The 19164-nt window shown below is 32.6% G+C and overlaps 3 protein-coding genes across 3 annotated transcripts; 1 reads left to right on the top strand and 2 right to left on the bottom strand.

Moving 5' to 3' along the window:
- Nucleotides 1-97: 97 nt before the first annotated feature.
- LOC123688758 (cytochrome c oxidase subunit 7A, mitochondrial) lies at nucleotides 98-699 on the bottom strand. Its single transcript, XM_045627414.1, has 3 exons — nucleotides 547-699; nucleotides 329-493; nucleotides 98-277 (listed from the first exon to the last, which is right to left on the bottom strand). Exons 1-3 carry the CDS (start codon nucleotides 559-561, stop codon nucleotides 146-148), a joined length of 312 nt encoding a protein of 103 aa, XP_045483370.1. The 5' UTR covers nucleotides 562-699; the 3' UTR covers nucleotides 98-145.
- Nucleotides 700-1139: 440 nt separating this feature from the next.
- LOC123688757 (probable ATP-dependent RNA helicase Dbp73D) lies at nucleotides 1140-5755 on the bottom strand. Its single transcript, XM_045627413.1, has 6 exons — nucleotides 5595-5755; nucleotides 4552-5363; nucleotides 4199-4372; nucleotides 3041-3500; nucleotides 1739-1958; nucleotides 1140-1408 (listed from the first exon to the last, which is right to left on the bottom strand). Exons 1-6 carry the CDS (start codon nucleotides 5615-5617, stop codon nucleotides 1247-1249), a joined length of 1851 nt encoding a protein of 616 aa, XP_045483369.1. The 5' UTR covers nucleotides 5618-5755; the 3' UTR covers nucleotides 1140-1246.
- A 3058-nt stretch (nucleotides 5756-8813) lies between these two features.
- On the top strand, nucleotides 8814-18768 carry LOC123670838 (translation elongation factor 2). Its single transcript, XM_045604405.1, has 10 exons — nucleotides 8814-8961; nucleotides 9439-9653; nucleotides 9708-9901; nucleotides 10078-10286; nucleotides 10593-10852; nucleotides 11259-11485; nucleotides 13474-13890; nucleotides 15046-15728; nucleotides 16674-16931; nucleotides 18340-18768. The coding sequence occupies exons 1-10, from the start codon at nucleotides 8959-8961 to the stop codon at nucleotides 18406-18408; spliced, it is 2535 nt and encodes an 844-aa protein (XP_045460361.1). The 5' UTR covers nucleotides 8814-8958; the 3' UTR covers nucleotides 18409-18768.
- Nucleotides 18769-19164: the final 396 nt, after the last annotated feature.

The raw sequence follows: 19164 nt of genomic DNA, 5'->3' as shown, positions 1-19164 counted from the left end.
GTAGTTATGCATGTATTTAAATAATTGTTATACACTAGTTATAAATTTATTTCAATGGAAACCTCTCAGTATTTTCAAACTGATGAAACAAACATGATTCTGATTTTACAATTCTTTATGAAGAACAGATACAATATTATATGAATCATCTCAAAAACAATTGGTAGAAAACGTCTCCCGTCATCACCAAACAAACAAGGAGACCTATGAGCGTTATTTGAAATAGAATCTTGTCTCTCAAACCTCCTTTCAACCACACTGGAAGACCGTCATCGACCTGAAGAAAAATCGATTTTCAAGGATCCTATGAACAACACTTTTTTATTACCTGGAACTTTTTCTGGTTATCTTTCAATCGTTTGAATTGCTTTCTTACGATTAATTTCTGAAAATCTTCACTTGTAGGAGAAGGGGGGCATGGGTTTTTAATTGCTCGTAAATAGCTTCCAGTGAAAATATTCTTTCTCAACAAATTAGGGATAAGCACAGATCTCTAGAAAATGAATTCAATTTTAAAATGCAGTTTTTAATATTCATATTTCCTACCTTCAACAAATTCATTTCGAATTATTTTAAATTTTTATTGCAAATGTCAATTTTTCGTTTGTTTCTAAATTGAATATTGTTGTTGCTTAATCATGTCTTCTCTGATCATAGGCGCATCAAGGAGGTAGGTTCTGGGCATAATTTATTTTCAACACAAGTGAAAATCACAGACAATCCATAGAAAAATGTAGAACCTGTATTCCGCAAAAACTAGTGAAAGATAAATTTTTGTTTAATTTAATTTGTCCTGTAATCGTATTCACTTATGGTATCCCATTTTTAGGGTGATGGTACTATCACGATAGTGCTACCGTAAAGGCTCATTTTCGCGGTGATAGTACCATAATGATAGCAACTATGGCGGTAACTGCCACCATGTAAACTACTCGATATTACTATCGTGAGTAGTTTATATGGCAATAGTTTCTGCGATAGTTACAATCCCAACAGCACTATAACCCTGAAAATAAGCCTTAATAGTAACTATCGCAGGTAGTATTACCATATAAACTTCTTGATAGTTTCTATCATGATAGTGCGAAAGTGCTGTCACCGTGAAAATGAGCATTTATTCGAAAAACAAACCACTGAAATAAAATAAAAAACTTGTTTATTAGAATATCTACAAAGAGTTCTGAATTGAATATTTGTACAGTAAACAATTTAATAATGTATGTACAACATTAATAATAATTATTCATTAATTAGAATTGACAGAATTCCTTTTCCTTTTCAATTGTTTTGTATTTTTGAGTCTCTTCATATGATCTTCCTCTTCTTTTGTTAGCATTCTCTTCAATTCTGCTAATGCTTCTTTGTATGTATTTCCCAATGACTCCAGGTCATCAATAGGCAGTTTAACCTGAAATAAAATAATTGCTTAAATTCTTTATATTACTGATTTTCTAACGAAAATGAAAAAAAAAGTAATACATTAAAAAAATGCCTCTTGATTCATAGTACATGTATGACTAATTTCATTAAAATATCTGAAGTGGTATCGTAGATCACCCTCATAAATATTGACATCCAATTAGGAAACACCCTGTATATATACATATATACAAAATCAGCATAGCTGACAATGACAAATACAGACTGGAATCAAAATTCATATTATCGCAGAAATCAGGCAGCTAACAAAGCAAAAACTTCTGACTCAAGGTTGGAGTATTGAAAAAATTTAACTCACCTCTTCAATGTTGGTTTTTTCAGCATGTTCAAGTAACGACTTGAAATGGCCCACTTGTGTGGTATGCAGTAATGTTACTGCCGTTCCTAAAGAACCTGCTCTGGCAGTTCTTCCAGCTCTATGAATATATGTTTTCAAATGCTTTGGTGCTGAATAAGAAAACACATACTCAATTCCTGGCAAGTCTATACCTCTCGCTAATGAGTCTGTACATATTATTCTGAAATATTTAGAATATTAATGGTTATATAGAAGGTAATATCAAGAAAAAATATTACACTATAATATCAATAAATAATCTGTTCTAATTAAAGAACTAGAAGCACAGAAAACATCAAAATAGGAATGATTATATTATTTTTATTAATATAAATGAAGGAGATCACTTTTTTCCATGCTGTTCAGTTGAAAAGAAAGAAAACAATTAGGCATAAAATATGGAAACTAAGTCAACAAAGACATTATTAAAATTTAAATGATATAAAACATAGACCATTGATATGAAGTGCATTTATACAACTAATCATAATACAGTAGTTAAATTAAAATGAGTATTTTTCATTGAACTCCTAGTTCACATCTAAATGCATATTTCATTCAGATCAAATCTGTAGTTTTGAAATTACTAAGAAAACAACATTTCAAAGGGCCACATTTACAGAACCCTAGTCCGATTTTGCGCAAGAACTTAACTGCGGCACTCGAGAGTTTAAATTTTGAAAATTATAAGCAAGCATGACAAGTGTAATGATTGTTAAAAAAAATAATTTTGGATTGATCATGGGAGATTCCAATAGTTCATGGAAAAAAGAGAAAGAAGGAAGAAGATATCGGACAACAAAAAATGATAATATAAATAAATCTGCAAGGAGCTTTTGTATAAGTATTTCCAGCACAATGATATTCCATATTCATATCACTATAAGAAAGAACTTTAGGTAGAAATCTATCTATAGTAGACTACTTCAATCTTCAGCATACAAACACTATATTTTAAAGAATGTAAAAAAATAGCAGCAGCTTTTATCACTTTTAGGTGTAAGGAAAATAATATTTTCTGAAAAATATCCATCATTAAAGAGGAAACTCAATCGATGGCTGAGAAAGCCAATCACATATAAAGATAAAAAAAAAAATTTAAAAATTGCACATAAACTAAAATAAACTGTAGAATGTACATATACAGAGAGACAGCAGGAAAAATAATATGGAAATCAGGTTTCGGAGGAATGAAAAAATAGGGGAATTGACAAATATTTAAGAACTATATCTCTTAAATTTAGCAAAAAATTCTATACTTACACATCTACATTTCCTTTGGTAAATTGCAATATTAATTCCTTACGACTTTTCATATCCAAATGGGAACTCATTTCCACAATTTTTAGTTCATTTTTGAAAAGCCTGTTCAGTAAAATACATAATCTATGTGCTTCATTGATTGAGTTTGTGAAAACTAAAGTTTTTGTCAATGCCGAAGTTTTAATATATTTGTACAAAACTAAAGGTTTAATATCCATGGGACAAACAATATACTTTTCTGAAAGTTCTTTTGGTGTAGTATATTTTCCTATAAAGCTATCGTTTGCTTTTTGCTCCGAATCTGGCTTTTCTGTTGTCCCTTCAACAACAGATGTGAATAGTTTTGGTCTGAAAAGAGCAATTTTTTGGAGTTTTTCTGGATCCTGGGATAATGTGGCAGAGAATAATAATTTTTGAGGAGGTCTCTTTTTCTGTGTGTTGGTGTTGGAAACATCAGAATCTAAAAATGAGGTGATATAAATAGATGAATTCAAAATAAAAGAATAAATGACAATAATAATGAAAAAATATTTATAATCCTGAAATATATGATCATAAATGTTAAAACCTCTTTTAATATATACTCATTTCAACTTCTTTAATATCCCAAGTTGTTTTCCTCTAAATGCTGTTCTATAAAAACAAGAACACTAACAACAATTATATAAGTTATAATAAAAATCATCAAATAAAGGATCAATAACCAAAAAATAAATTTCATTAATTTCAGGCCCCTTATTTTTCTTGACAAATTGTCAGAGATCAACAATTTAGAAATCAAAAATGACATATTTTATGCTATAAATTTTCACTTGTCAAATTATTCTCTTAATCTTATTTAAAGATAGATATACACATTCAAATATTTTCCTTTGAAGATATTCAAACCTGCAGAAATTCAATTGTTATGGATAATTGGAAAAAAATGAGTCTTTCTAAATAATAAATTAATGATAATAATAATACAATTAAGGGATGAAACTGCAATTTTAATGAATTATGTGTGTGGTCCACAAAATTTTGATACCTGCTGATTTTAGTTTGAAATTTACCTTTTTGAAAATGAACTAAAATTAATATAACTTTTTTATTGATGCATTGTTGTCTATCTATCTTCAAATAAATTATTAATTTGTCTAATATTAGTACGAAGAATACCTTTTTGTTGTAGATGATTTTCCAGCTGATCGAGCCAGTCATTTTGAATATTATCTAAAACTCTATCGGCCTCATCAATTACTAGAAATTTAAGGTTCTGTAAGTCCAAATTTTTGGTACACTTGAGATGATTTACCAATCTTCCTGCAGTACATACCACTATATCTGGTCCACCTTAAAAATACAAATTAATTGGTTTTGTAAAAAGTGCAAGTTGAAGATATATGCTCAATACAGTAGGATCGGCACTATATATGGTCTGATCAGGAGCTGAGAATACACAGTACTACTCAATCACTTCAAAAATGAAAGATTTCATAAAAACTATATCAAGTTGAAATAAAAATTCTTACTCATTAACATTTTTTGTTCTGAAGCAAGTGTATTTCCTCTGGTAATTAAGTGTACATTTACAGTTGTGTTTTCACAATACTTCTTGAATGTTTTAAACACTTGTAAGGCTAAATCTTGAGTAGGTAACACTACCAACGCACGAATTTTTTTATTGAAATACCTCTTAAGTGATTGAATCACAGGTAAGGCAAAAGCTAAAGTTTTCCCGCTACCTGTTGGAGCAGAAACACAAATATCTCTTTGTTGTGTTACACTTGAATCATTGCAATTTTTTAATAGCCAAGGTATTACCTCTGCCTGAACAGGGAACAAATACTTCATGCCATTTTCTGCCAGTTTTTTCCTCAATTCCTTATCAAGTGACTTCATTGAAGAAACTTTCGTTTGCAACTCTTTTAAATTTGTTGAAATAACACAGGGTTCCGCAAGCCATTTAGGGAGTACCCTTTGTACTTTTTCTTTCTTCAAAGTATTGTTAGCACCAAGTATTGTAAAACCTTCAACATTTAATGGAAGTTCACTTTTAAATTTTTTACTCTTTGGAATAGATTCTTCGGAATTATCATTTTCATTCTGTGGATTTACTTCTTTAACATCGATAAATTCTGTTATGTCATTTTCTGGTACATTAACAATTTGTGATTTAGTTTCTCTTTTTATTTTTCTACGAAGTGTAGTATTCGTAATTGTCTCTAATAATTTTTTATTTCTTTCCCTTTTCCTTTGACGCTTTTTCTTTTCGATTTTCTGAACCAACTGATTTAGCTTGCTGTTTTCTTCATCTTTTGTTATTTCCTGTTCCCCTTCATATCTGAAATTTTTGCATGATGATTAAATATTTATTAAAAATGGCACAGACAAATAAGATGAAACCAAAACTAAGAGCTACTAATTTAACGATTGATAGTTTTAATTGTTTTTTTTCAGAGTTATTAACTTCAATCATAACAATCTGTTCTATACTTGAAAAAGTGTAAGAAATGGTTGCAATTTTAATATTTTCAATGATTCAAAAGGTTGACGGTAATTTACAATATCCCACCTTTTTACATAAAATAAATCCATTTTACAATTTTTCTGTGTCAACTTATGGTACTATTATTTCAAAACAAACCACTTCAGTTTGAGTAATTTTCTTTTAAAAATCAAACTTGAACTTTTTCACAATTTTCGTGGTCTTGATAATTTTTTTTTAAGGTTAAATTGTAATCATCTTATCTATGATTGTAATATTATATTTCGAACACAGAACATTAATTCTTTTTTCTTCTTTCAGAAGAGCTTAGCTGCTAAATTTATCTGTACAGTGATTCAAGTTTATCTCCACACCACCTATCGGCGGAAACAATAATTTCATGCGTAGGTAAGGTGGAAAAACTTTTTTTTTTGAAAGGATCGATGGCGTCAGGCGCGCATTTCTGCTTTTGTTTAATATATAACTGGACAGTGCGATTAGTGTTTACTACATAAAAATGAATATTGGATAATCGGGCTCCAGAGCCCGCTCTAGCGTTTCTCTTTCTGCCGCCCCGTCAAAAATACAAGTCTGCACCTTGGTTGTGTTGTACTAAGCAAAAGAGCGGAGTGGGGAGTTTGGTTGGAATGGTGAATTTGTATTCATTGATTTAGTGTGGAAAATGCAACACTTTTTTACGAAAAGTATTTCTGGAAAGAAAAAATGTATTTTAAGTATAATTATTAATTATTATCTTTATTATTATGGATTAAAATTCGAATTGAATAGATGATTAGTAAACCGTGAAATGTAATTAATAATAAACGTGCCCCAATTCTTATAAATAAATGATGAAATATATGAATTGAATTCAGGTTTCAAATTTTTCTGCTGCATAAAACGCTCGTCACGGATAGGGCACGCCAAGAAGAAGAAAACGCTCGATTTTTTTTTATGATTGAACCGGATTATGCGGATGAGCCATTATTTTCAATTTAAAAAGATGTTGCAGATATTCTCGTTGCAAAGATGTTTAAAATCACTGAAAATTGTGAAATTCGTTGAAATTGAATAAATTAATTTTATTCTATTTATTCATTTTTCCAGGAATCCAGATTTCTCAGAAAATCTAGATAATGCCGCCCTCGATTATTTGCTGCCCCTCTAGATCATCGGATGAAACAATCAGATTATGCGGATGAGCCATTATTTTAAATTCGAATGCGCCCACGCCCAACACTGGTCAATTTGACATGAAAAATGAAACATATTATAATATAATGGAATGTTATATTATGAAATAATAAAACTTCCTATATTTCTTACGAAGGATGAGTTGGAAATGGTGAAATGGACTCGTTTCTGGTATATTTTGCATTCCATTCTGAGGAATCAACATTCTGATCGGAGAATCGAAAAGATAATAATCGAGAAGCCGCCAGCTGCCCCAAGTGGCAATAAAATTCGGCAACGTTTAGCAAAGCGAACGCCGACAAGACTGGTGAGCGCATGTGTTTTTTTTTAGCGTCAATAACCCGTAAACAGTACTATGAGGGGATTACGCGACATAGCTATTCGTTAGCGACTGCGTTGCGAAGGCTGGTCGACAGCCTGTCTCTTTTTATTTTAATAAATGATGACATTTCGGGGAGTTATGAGCCCCCTAAACCCCCCTGGCTACGCCTGTGATAAGGAAAATTTGTGACAATATCCGCCCATCATTTATGAGAAACAGAAATCAAATTTCTCTTCGGGGGGTTGTACAAAATTATATGTTGCGCTGTTGTAAACCTATCGAGTCACATTTTTCTGAAGACAATTTATGAATATTTCGATATATCTTGGTTTCTGTTTGAGATATTCGAAAAATTCTAAAACGTTTTTTTCAGTAATTTTTATGCTCTATATGTCACTCATAACAGATCATAAAAATTTTACCGTTTATTAGGAAAGTTGGTGTTTTTAAAATGGGGCACTCTATATTTCCCAATGCAGTTTTTTAGCCGCAGACTTGTCGAAAACCATACCGTAATCGGGTTTTCAAAAAAGTAATCAGTTTCAAGAATATTGAGTTTTTCACCTTTTTTTTCATGGAACACCTTACATATATATATATATATATATATATATTTTTCATTTATTTAGAGTTTTAATTCATTTTGTGTCTATTTTATAATTGTAATAATGTCATACCATAGTATAAAGAACCCATTCTTTTTACTATGGTCATACATAGGGTGTCCCATTCAATAAGAAATTAATTCTTGTTTCTTAAGAGTTGGTGTTTTTTGAATGGGACACACTATATATAACGTGATTACACACACGGACATAAAATAAATTAAATTTCGAAATAAATGAACAATATTTATACATAGGGTGTCCCATCAAAAAATGAGACCGAAAAAACATTATCTTTGAAAAGCATGACTTTTTAAAAAAAACCGATAACGAGAAGTTTTTCGACAAGTGTGCAAATGAAAAACTGCGTTTAAAAATATAGGGCGTCTAATTAAAAAACCTCCAACTTTCCTCCTATATCTCTGAAACGGTAATTTATTTTTATGATCTGTTATGAATATCACATAAAACATATGATTTACTAAAAAAACAATAATTTTTTCGAATATTTTGAACACAAACCAAGATATAGCGAAATATTTTATAGGGTCATTTTTCAGAAAGCCCTGTAACTTGAGAACGCATAAGATATCTATGATCTGCTTTTTGTCATCTTATTATTTCGAAAAAATAGACCGGAGTTTCTTGAAGATTTTTTTCCTAAGTCTTATAGTTCTCGAGATGCTTTCAGTGAGCATCGAATTTGGGACATCCTGTAAAAATATGGTACATTTTTTTCGATATACAGGATGGTCCAGATTTTAGTGCAATAATTTTGGCATCGAATATAATAACTCTTCTCGGGAAAAAAATCTTATAAACATATATCCTAATAAGCTTCGTTTTCGAGATACAGGGTGTTACAGTTTGAAAAATAAACAGTTTTTTCTTATTATCCTTGTATTATTACATTAATTGTTTTAATATTAAGGTTAGTATTGACTATTTTTTATTGTTTAAGTATTTGATACATTTTTTTTCCGAAATGTTCACTAAATTCTAATTGAAAGCGTTTTAATACACTATACTGATTTTTGTAGTTTCATTTATCAACTAATGGAAAAATTCGAAAAATTTATTCTATACCATATATACTGTACATATATTATATATACTATACATTCTCATTATAATAAAAACGCACCTATAATTAAAATTTTTTTTCAGAGTACTTCAACTCAGAGAAAAAGATCATAAGTTCTCTGGTCTATATGTCAACCCGAATATCAGTTCAGTCTGTGCAAGCATTCCATCTTTCTTTTCTCAGAGGTGCGCCATCGTTGGCGTATAGTTTTTCTGAAGTTGAAGTGTTAATCTAAAAACATCCAAGATGGTGAGTTAAAAATGAATCATTTTCAATAACTAAACGTTCCCTTACAATGAAATAAACGTCGCATACAGTATATGTTTTAATTTTGTCATTTTTTAATTCTCTATTCTCGGAGCATGAAACATTGCACAACATTCCGGAATGCAAATATGTCGAGTCTTTCCTTATAATTTAGTGTCTATTCACTGTGCAGCACACATTTTATCATCTTGATGTTATAGTGTTGAACTGCAACGTTGATAAGTTCTATTTTTTATGATGGTAGGCATATCCTTTTTTTGAGGCTAATGACACGTCAAACCTTGTTTTGGAAAAAGATGATCTTGATAAGTTTTAGCCGATTATGGAATCGCTTAAAAATTCTTTAATTTCTTCTTTGAATTATTTTCCTAGTCGTTTAAAATTTTTTCCAATGTTTTAAGTTGATAGGTCAAAAAGGTTCTATTTTCCATATGTTTTTAACAAAATTCTCGTTTTCAGGTTAACTTCACAGTTGATGAGATTCGAGCCATGATGGACAAAAAACGTAATATACGTAACATGTCCGTCATTGCCCATGTAGATCATGGAAAGTCTACCTTGACAGATTCTTTGGTCTCCAAAGCTGGTATTATTGCTGGTGCTAAAGCTGGAGAAACCAGGTTTACTGATACAAGAAAGGATGAACAAGATCGTTGTATTACTATTAAATCAACGTTAGTGGTGTAAGACTTGATCTGAGACGACAATATTAAACTTGTCATTTTTAGTGCCATATCTATGTACTTCGAACTTGAAGAGAAAGATTTGGTTTTCATCACAAGCCCAGACCAACGTGAAAAAGGCGAGAAAGGTTTCTTGATCAACTTGATCGATTCTCCTGGACACGTTGACTTCTCATCTGAAGTGACAGCTGCTCTCCGTGTAACTGATGGAGCTCTTGTGGTAGTTGATTGTGTTTCGGGTAAGTTTTTATTTTTCGAATTGGATTTATAAAAATATTTTTTTCCTTCAAGAGATTTTGCTACCTTGGGACTGTTTTAATTTTTTTTTGCATTGCATCCTTTAATATTTCATCAATAGTAATGAATATTTGGTTTAAATTATTCTATATAGTTTAATGAATCTTATTTTTTCTAGGTGTCTGTGTACAAACTGAAACTGTACTTCGTCAGGGTATTGCTGAATTCATTAGACCAATTCTTATGATGAACAAGATGGATCGTGCACTTCTTGAACTGCAATTGGAAGCAGAAGATTTGTATCAAACTTTCCAACGTATTGTTGAAAATGTCAACGTAATCATTGCAACTTATAACGATGATGGTGGTCCAATGGGTGAAGTTCGTGTGAGTATTTTGAAATGTTTTTGTTCTGAATTGATATGCTGATAAATTTCCTTGGACCTTTTCCTTGAAATACTTACATTTATTGACTTTTGATAGTCAGATAGAATAGAGAGAAAATAGTTTTTCATTATGGTAGGCCAGTATACTACGGACATTAAACTTTTATTTGTCATTGAAACCTCCCAAGAATTGATATTTTGATTTTGTATGCATTATTCAGTCGGTATTTATTGGCTTATCATATAAATATAAATTTTGGGTGTTAACATAGAAGTTCTCTATTGATATTTGTAATATTTTTTGTAGGTTGATCCAAGCAAGGGTAGTGTAGGTTTTGGTTCTGGTCTCCATGGCTGGGCATTCACCCTCAAACAATTTGCTGAAATGTATGCCGATAAATTCAAGATTGATGTAAACAAACTCATGAACCGTCTCTGGGGAGAAAACTTCTTCAATCCCAAAACAAAGAAATGGTCCAAACAAAAAGAAGATGGTAACAAACGTTCATTCTGTATGTACATCCTCGACCCCATCTACAAAGTCTTCGATAGTATAATGAATTATAGGTAATTTTGTAGTGCTTGTGAATTTAGTCTAGTTTTATCGAATCTCTCATTTCTGTTCAGATCTTAGTGCTGAATTGATCCATATGATTCGAAAAGAAAAATTCACTCTTTGCCCCACTTAGATTATTTTCTTTTCTGAAGTGGTTTCCCTTATGTGAAACAAACTCTTCAAATAACAATATTGATCAAGGTCTGAACTTCTTTGAGGTTTGACAAAGGCCTAGGAGAATCAGAATAAACATTAGATATTGATTTTTGTGTAGTTATATCAGTGATTTTTAGTTCAATTTGGATTAAACAGTTTTAGACTTTTTTTTTTAGTTAAACCAAAGTTTTTCAAAAGAGTTTTAATTGAAAATTGCTCAGGTGTCATAGATTGAATTGGATTTTTAATTTTTTTTTACAGGAAGGAAGAATATGAATCCTTGGTGACAAAACTTGGTATTGCTTTGAAACACGAAGACAAAGATAAGGACGGTAAACAACTCTTGAAAGTTGTCATGAGAACTTGGTTGCCAGCTGGAGAAGCCTTGCTTCAGATGATTGCCATCCATCTTCCATCGCCTGTAACTGCCCAGAAATACCGTATGGAGATGTTGTACGAAGGACCACATGACGATGAAGCTGCTGTCGGTACGTAATATCTTTTAATATCTATTCTAATTTAATACTTGCAACATTTTAATAAGAGGAATGAAAATCACCTTGTGACTGATGCATTTGTTTTGATGTCAGTATTCGTCACTCCTTGTCTGACGGGACACTAGCAGTAGCGTAACATAATTTGATTAATTTCGGAACTATGAATTCATGCTCAAAAATAGTTTACAATGTAATTTATCCATAATAGTTATTTATAATACAAGTGCTTGATATTCTTCCACGAGTTCAAAATTCAAAAACGAGCCACGTAGTGGCGAGTTTTGGAATGAACGAGTGGTAGAATGAGCCTTCTGTACGAGTATTATACATTATTTTCTCTAATTCATTGCATTTCCATTGAAATTAATGAAATATTTCCATAAATATATTTAAGTGATTTTTGCATTGAAAAATGTTGGTTGGCAGAACTGATTTCTGTAAGGCAAATTGATGAATTGACAGATAAAGCCGTGGCGGAAAGTTTGGAGTACCAACATAGAATAATAAAATATAACCATGAAAACTGTGCGTTTCTGATATATTCTCGCACGGTTTTGTTCTACAAGATGTGGAAGAATGAACGGAATAACCACAGAATTAGAGAAAAATTCTTTACGAACTTAATTTCGATTTTCTACAGCCGCCTGGTATGTCAATTCCTGGATGGACTATACCAGGTGTCTCAAGTTATCGTATACAGGCAAAATAGCTTCGTATAACATCAAAGTACCTTCCTAATGATGTATAAAAAAGTTCATACATTTGATAGCCCTATGATTGCTACCCCTCACTTTTTATTTTCAAATGGCACCCCCTGTATATTGTCGGTGAAAATTGCCTGTCATTCTATTTGGAATTAAATGATAGCACATACCTACTATGCAATTCAACAAACAAAGAAACATTTAAAGCAAATGTTTGTTTTAAAAATCGTCCGTTTTGTAAAACAAAAAATTCATCTACTTCTCATATGTGAAGTTTGTTCAAACATAGGTGGAGGCATTTCATTTTTACAAGGATAATTAAATAACTTTGAAGAAGTCGCAAAATATTGATGTTTTTGTTGATATTATTGAAAAAATACCAAGTATTTGCTATCGTTTTATTTCAAATAGAATGATACAATTTTCACTGGCAATATACAGGGGGATACCATTTGAAAATAAAAAGTGAGGAGAAGCTACCAAATGTACAAACCTTTTTTATACATCATTGGGAATGTTATGCAAAGCAGTTTTTTTATTATCTTGTCAAATAAGCTAGATATTGCATGAATACTATAACTTGGGACATCTGGTATACATTATATCCAGTTTAAAGTGTTTATCCTTCTTTAAATATGATTTTTCATCTGTAGTCGAAGAAGGCTATTGAAAATCACGTTGAGTGATAAGATTTTTTTTTTGATGTTCCTCCACCATCTTATACTGTTGGGGGTAGGTCTTTCACATGCGAATAAATAAATTTATTCCTACAGCGATGGTTTTATTCCTAGATAGAGAACCTCCGCTGTATTAAGTTTATTACGCTTGTGAAGAAACCGACCCTAATGCCTTTGCCAGTTTTTTAACAGGGCAAACTAAATTTGCAGTTGAGTACAAATTTTTGGAATGCTGAGATATTTCATGAAACGTTAACAAGTGAAATGTGGAGGAAGTGATGCTAATTTCGAATCTCTCATTTCAGTTCAGTTCTCAATACTGAATTGATCCATTAGATTCGTAAAGAAAAATTCATAACTTGCCCCATTCAGAACTCCCTGTGTTCTGAAGTGGTTTCCCTTAAGTGAGACATTGTTTTTATTTTAAATAAGTTTTTTTACATTTTTATACTTTGTAAAATAAGACTTTGTATATGGGCAGGAAGACCTAGGTCGTTAGCCCTTTGAAACCTTGTTTCAATAAAGTTTTTCTTCTCTTCTCTAAGTTTTTGTTTTCATGTTATTCATCTTATAACAATTTCTCTATTTCAATTTTCAGCTATCAAAAACTGCGATCCCAACGGACCCCTCATGATGTACGTGTCAAAGATGGTACCAACATCTGATAAAGGAAGATTCTACGCTTTCGGTCGTGTCTTCGCCGGTAAAGTAGCGACTGGACAAAAGGCAAGAATCATGGGACCCAACTACACCCCCGGAAAGAAAGAAGATCTTTACGAAAAGGCCATCCAACGTACTGTTCTCATGATGGGACGTTATGTTGAGGCTATCGAAGATGTTCCATCTGGAAATATTTGCGGTCTTGTAGGTGTCGATCAGTTCTTGGTTAAAACTGGTACCATCACCACCTATAAGGATGCCCACAATCTCAAGGTCATGAAGTTCTCTGTATCGCCCGTTGTGCGTGTTGCAGTAGAACCCAAGAACCCTGCCGATTTGCCCAAGTTGGTGGAAGGTAATTATCAAATTTTGATTTTCACGTGATCAATACATACACAGGGTCATTCTTAAATAGGGCTGCAACCCAAACCGAACCGAACTACCAATTCCGGCCGATTCGGCTGCTCGGCCGGAATTCCGGCCTAGGCCGAATTCCACTTCGATTCAGCGGAATTTTTCCAAGTGAAAATTAAAAGAAAAACAGGAGATAATTTTGATAATTTATTTGCATAATAAAAATAAAAAGTCTTCTAGAAATATGATATATCAATCATAAATATCACAGATTAAAAAATAAAAGTCTTCTAGAAAAGGAACGTAATTCATAATTATCACAGCTGAAAAAATAAAAAATACTCTTCACGAAAAGGATCATAACATAATTCATAATTAATAACATCAGGACGAAAACAAAAATATTTCTGATTCTATAGGGTTGTCAAATAAAACAACTAAAAATTTTCATGAATGAACACTATTTTTTCGGCCATTTCGGGATTCAACGAACTTCTCTCATCTTCGAAAATGTTCCTCATTTCTGAGAATAAGCGTTCGCTTGAAACACTTGTTCCAGGACATGAAAGAAATTTCGGTACAAGTTTGAAAATGTAAGGAAAGTTTTTATTCTGTGTCTTCCAAAATTCGAGAGGACACGAATTCCGATCTAGAATGGGTTTTTGGAGGTATTCACCAATTTCATCCGTGATGGATTTTTCAACATCACAGTTTTTGTTTTCTTTAGAGGAAAGGGCAATGTCTTCAAAGCATTGCCATAAAGTTGAAGTCTCGTTACTTGCCTTCTTTTTTTTTATTAATGGTTCGTCATCTGAGTTATTCGTTTCCGAATCGCTTCCTCGAGTAAGTCTACTTATAGAAGTTATTTCCTTGATCACAATGGAAATAATTGATTTTTTTTCCGATCTGTTAAAAACACATTTTTATATCTCAGATCGATGAGGTTGGCTATGGCCAACGATTCGGCCTTCGTTTCGATCTGCGATCCGGCCAACGGTTCGGTTTGTGATTCGGCCTACAAATTCGGTTCGGTCCGGCCAATACAGCCGGATCGAAAAATTCGGTTCGGTTTGAAAATGGCGTTTCGTTGCACCCCTATTCTTAAATGAATGAATCAATCTTGATGAGGTGAATTTTCATGAAACGTATCTTCAAGGTTTGAAACGTTTGGCCAAATCCGATCCTATGGTCCAATGTATCATTGAGGAGTCTGGTGAACATATCATCGCCGGTGCCGGTGAGCTCCATCTCGAAATTTGTCTGAAGGACTTGGAAGACGACCATGCCTGCATTCCAATCAAAAAATCCGATCCTGTCGTATCGTACCGTGAAACGGTCAGCGAAGAATCTGACCAGATGTGCCTGTCGAAATCTCCCAACAAACACAACAGGCTGTTCATGAAGGCATGTCCCATGCCCGACGGTCTTCCCGAAGACATTGACAACGGTGACGTTAACCCAAGGGACGACTTCAAGGTTCGTGCGCGTTACCTCTGCGACAAATACGAGTATGACATTACCGAAGCCAGAAAGATCTGGTGTTTCGGACCTGACGGAACTGGACCAAATCTCTTGGTAGATTGTACCAAGGGAGTACAATACCTCAATGAAATCAAGGATTCCGTAGTCGCCGGTTTCCAATGGGCTACCAAGGAGGGTGTGTTGTCTGAAGAGAATTTGAGAGGTGTCCGTTTCAACATCTACGATGTCACCCTTCACGCTGACGCCATCCATCGTGGTGGTGGCCAGATCATTCCAACCACCAGACGTTGTCTCTACGCTTGTCTGTTGACTGCTCACCCCAGACTTATGGAGCCAGTGTACCTCTGTGAAATCCAGGTGAGTCATGTTTATAAAATAGAAATAGATTAGAGTAATTGGCTAGATATTAAGGAAATTTCAAAAACTCAATTTTTTTTATCAGTAGTAGTGTTAAATGAGTGTAATGTTAAGTGCCACCCAAGACAGCATTTCATTCTCTTTTAATAGGTGAAAAGTTCGCAAATGGTGGAATAAAAACTGATATTTTGTTTTTTGAGAAAGCATATGCGCTTTCAAAAAAAAGCAAAATCTCTACATAAAAAAATATCTTAAGAACCTTTTCTTCTTTGTTTCAATGCTTGAAGGTTTAGTACATATTTCAATAGTATTTTATCCATGGAAGCTATGGAAAGTTCCCAATGAAAACTTTCTTCTTCTAGGGTTATTTAGCTCACATCTTCCGGAATCATTGTTTTGTAGATATTCTTCGACCTCTTCCATGGATCGAGTAAATTTATTTGCATATGATATTGGCTTGCTCTCTCTGAACACAGGTGTGCTCACTGACGTTTGAAAAACTTATAAAATTATAAAGTGGTGACTTCTGAAGGGACCAGCCTAAGATGCATAGAAAACCTGGTGTGTCCACTTATACCTGTAAAACTTTCAGACGAAATGATTTTTCAGATTTATACCTAATTGATTGCTCGAGGGATCGGGTCTCTTTCAGATGGCTCATACATCATTTATATTTGACATTTCTCTCGTTTATCGGCTCTCGTGACCTTTGAGTATAGAACAATAATATTTTATATTCTATGCTCATAAAAGAGACCCATTCTGAGTCAAGTCGCCAGAATTATCTTGAACAAAATCTAATCAGTGAGCATGCCATGATGTCTAAAACACTTTTAGGGCCAGTTGCACCATTTGCCTAAACATTGATTAATTTCTGATTTCTAAGAAACTAAATCTAATCCTAAATCTAACATTTCAAATATAAATATTTTTTTTGTCTTTCAGTGTCCTGAAGTAGCTATTGGTGGTATCTATGGTGTCTTGAATAGAAGACGTGGTCATGTGTTTGAGGAACAACAAGTTGCTGGTACACCTATGTTCGTCATTAAAGCTTACTTGCCCGTAAACGAGTCATTCGGATTCACTGCTGATCTTCGTTCCAACACCGGTGGACAGGCCTTCCCACAGTGTGTGTTCGATCACTGGCAAATCTTACCCGGTGACCCAATGGAATCTGGTACCAAACCATACGGAATCGTACAGGTGAGAAAAATTCAAGAGAATGTTTTTAAAAAAGGTTTGAGAATATATTGTCTTGTATACAGTAAAACCTCGATTATCCGTTCTCCTATTATCCGTTTTACTCTGTAATCCGTGCTCATCGACATTTTCAGTCATCCGCTCCCACGAGCAGACATCCACTCGATTATCCGGGATTCAATGCATTACGCATGCGCCTTAGTAATTATTTGGTATAATTCGAAAATGTTTTAGTCGATGATGTTGAGGAATGGCTAAATTCGGATTTAAATGAACCCGGTTATCAAATACTGGATGATTCAGAAATCGCATCAAAATTTTTCCAACCTAACCACTGTATGGATACAGACGATAAAAGTGTTGAAGAATTTTCCACGCAGGAAATAGTTATTCATAATACAAGTGCAGAAGGCATTGATATTCTTCCACGAGTTCAAAATTCAAAAACAAGCCATGAAGTCTCGAGTTTTTGAATGAACGAGTGGTAGAATGAGCCTTCTGTACGAGTATTATACATTATTTTCTCTAATTCATTGCATTTTTATTGAAATTAATGCAATATTTCCATAAATATCTTTTAGTGATTTTTGCATTGAAAAATGTTGGTTGACAGAACTGATTTCTTTAAGGCAAATTGATGAATCGATAGATAAAGCCGTGGCGGAAAGTTCGGAGTACCAACATATAATAATAAAATATAACCATGAAAACTGTGCGTTTCTGATATATTCTCGCACGATTTTGTTCTACAAGATGTGGAAGAATGAACGGAATAACCACAGAATTAGAGAAACACTGTTTCTGCCGAAATGAGTTTTGCAAATTCTGATGCACTATTTAATTTAGAGCAGGAAAATGATACGGATTATATTGATGTCCTCCACTTGAGGAAAATTCGGGCTCACATTTGTCTCAAGATGAATGATAAAAAATACAGACAAAAATTACATACTTTTTCAACTAAAATACATACATTTCTCTAATTTTCATAGTTGTTGTGCGTATTTTGAGGAATTTCGAGTGTGCGTGTTTTTCGATTATCCGGGAACCGTTTCCCCTCCATTAGGCCGGATGATCGAGGTTCTACTGTATTGACATCTTCATAATTCAGACTTGGAATTATGCAGATAGATTAACTTACAAAAAATAAATGAATATGCGAAAACAAAATTGTATACTAATAATTCATAGCTATCATAACTAGTATTTTGCTAATAACTTGTGGCTTTTAAAACAAACTCAATTTGCTGTTTTTTTTTATTGAATACTTTTCTCAATTTTTAATATCAACTTCTATGTGCTCACTAAACATCAAAGACTAATTTGAGAGGATTTGAAAAATTTTATTCCCAATATTAATTGGGAATACTTAAAAATGGTATCGATGTTTGACATTTATTTTTTCTTACAGGACACTAGAAAGAGGAAGGGCCTTAAAGAAGGACTCCCAGATCTTACCCAATATCTGGATAAATTGTAAACATCTGGTATTTTAGGTTCTGTACAAATTATTTAAGAAAATTGAAATACACACTAAAAAATAATTTTGTATTTGATTCAACAAAATTGCAATCTATTATTGGCAGGGTGATCAAATATCACGACATTTTTTAATGCAATATTCTGAACCAGAAAAACAACTGCTCCTATTTCTTTCTGGTTTATAGGTAAGGTTGTTTGATTTTAAACGATGATTTTTTTTTTAGAATGCTTTGTTGATAATATATTGACAATGAATATTTTTTGATTTTTATTTTGTTTACATTACTAGTGATTGAATTTGTAAATTTTGAGGCTTTGTCCTTGAATGAAATCTTGTAATAAAACAATTTTTATGAAATGATCTTTCATTAAAATAAGGATTCTCTAGTTGCCTTATTCTTGACTGGTCTGAAAGACAAATAGTAGGATATTTCAAAATAGTCGATTTTATTGAAGTTGAAGTAGTTTTCCATTCATAGAGAAAAAACTGGATATATAGATCCACAACAAATTAGTCAATTGAGCAATTTTTCACATGAATTAGTTAATTTTATATATAAAATAATCAAACTACCCTTGATAATCAGTGTTAGGTAGGAAAATTAACCAATGGTAGTGATGTCGCACAAAAATTATTTAGGTGAGTAGAATTAATGTGATATTTTGTGCTATAAATGTAGAATTCAATTTTATTTTTGTAGATTTTCTTTTTATTAGAAATTGAACAATTCATTCAAGATTACCAAGAAAGTTT

Source organism: Harmonia axyridis, chromosome 1, assembly GCF_914767665.1.
Source record: "Harmonia axyridis chromosome 1, icHarAxyr1.1, whole genome shotgun sequence".
Classification (NCBI taxonomy): Eukaryota; Metazoa; Arthropoda; class Insecta; order Coleoptera; family Coccinellidae; genus Harmonia; species Harmonia axyridis.
The sequence above is the reverse complement of the archived record's forward strand: the minus strand, read 5'-3'. Positions and strand labels throughout refer to the sequence as shown.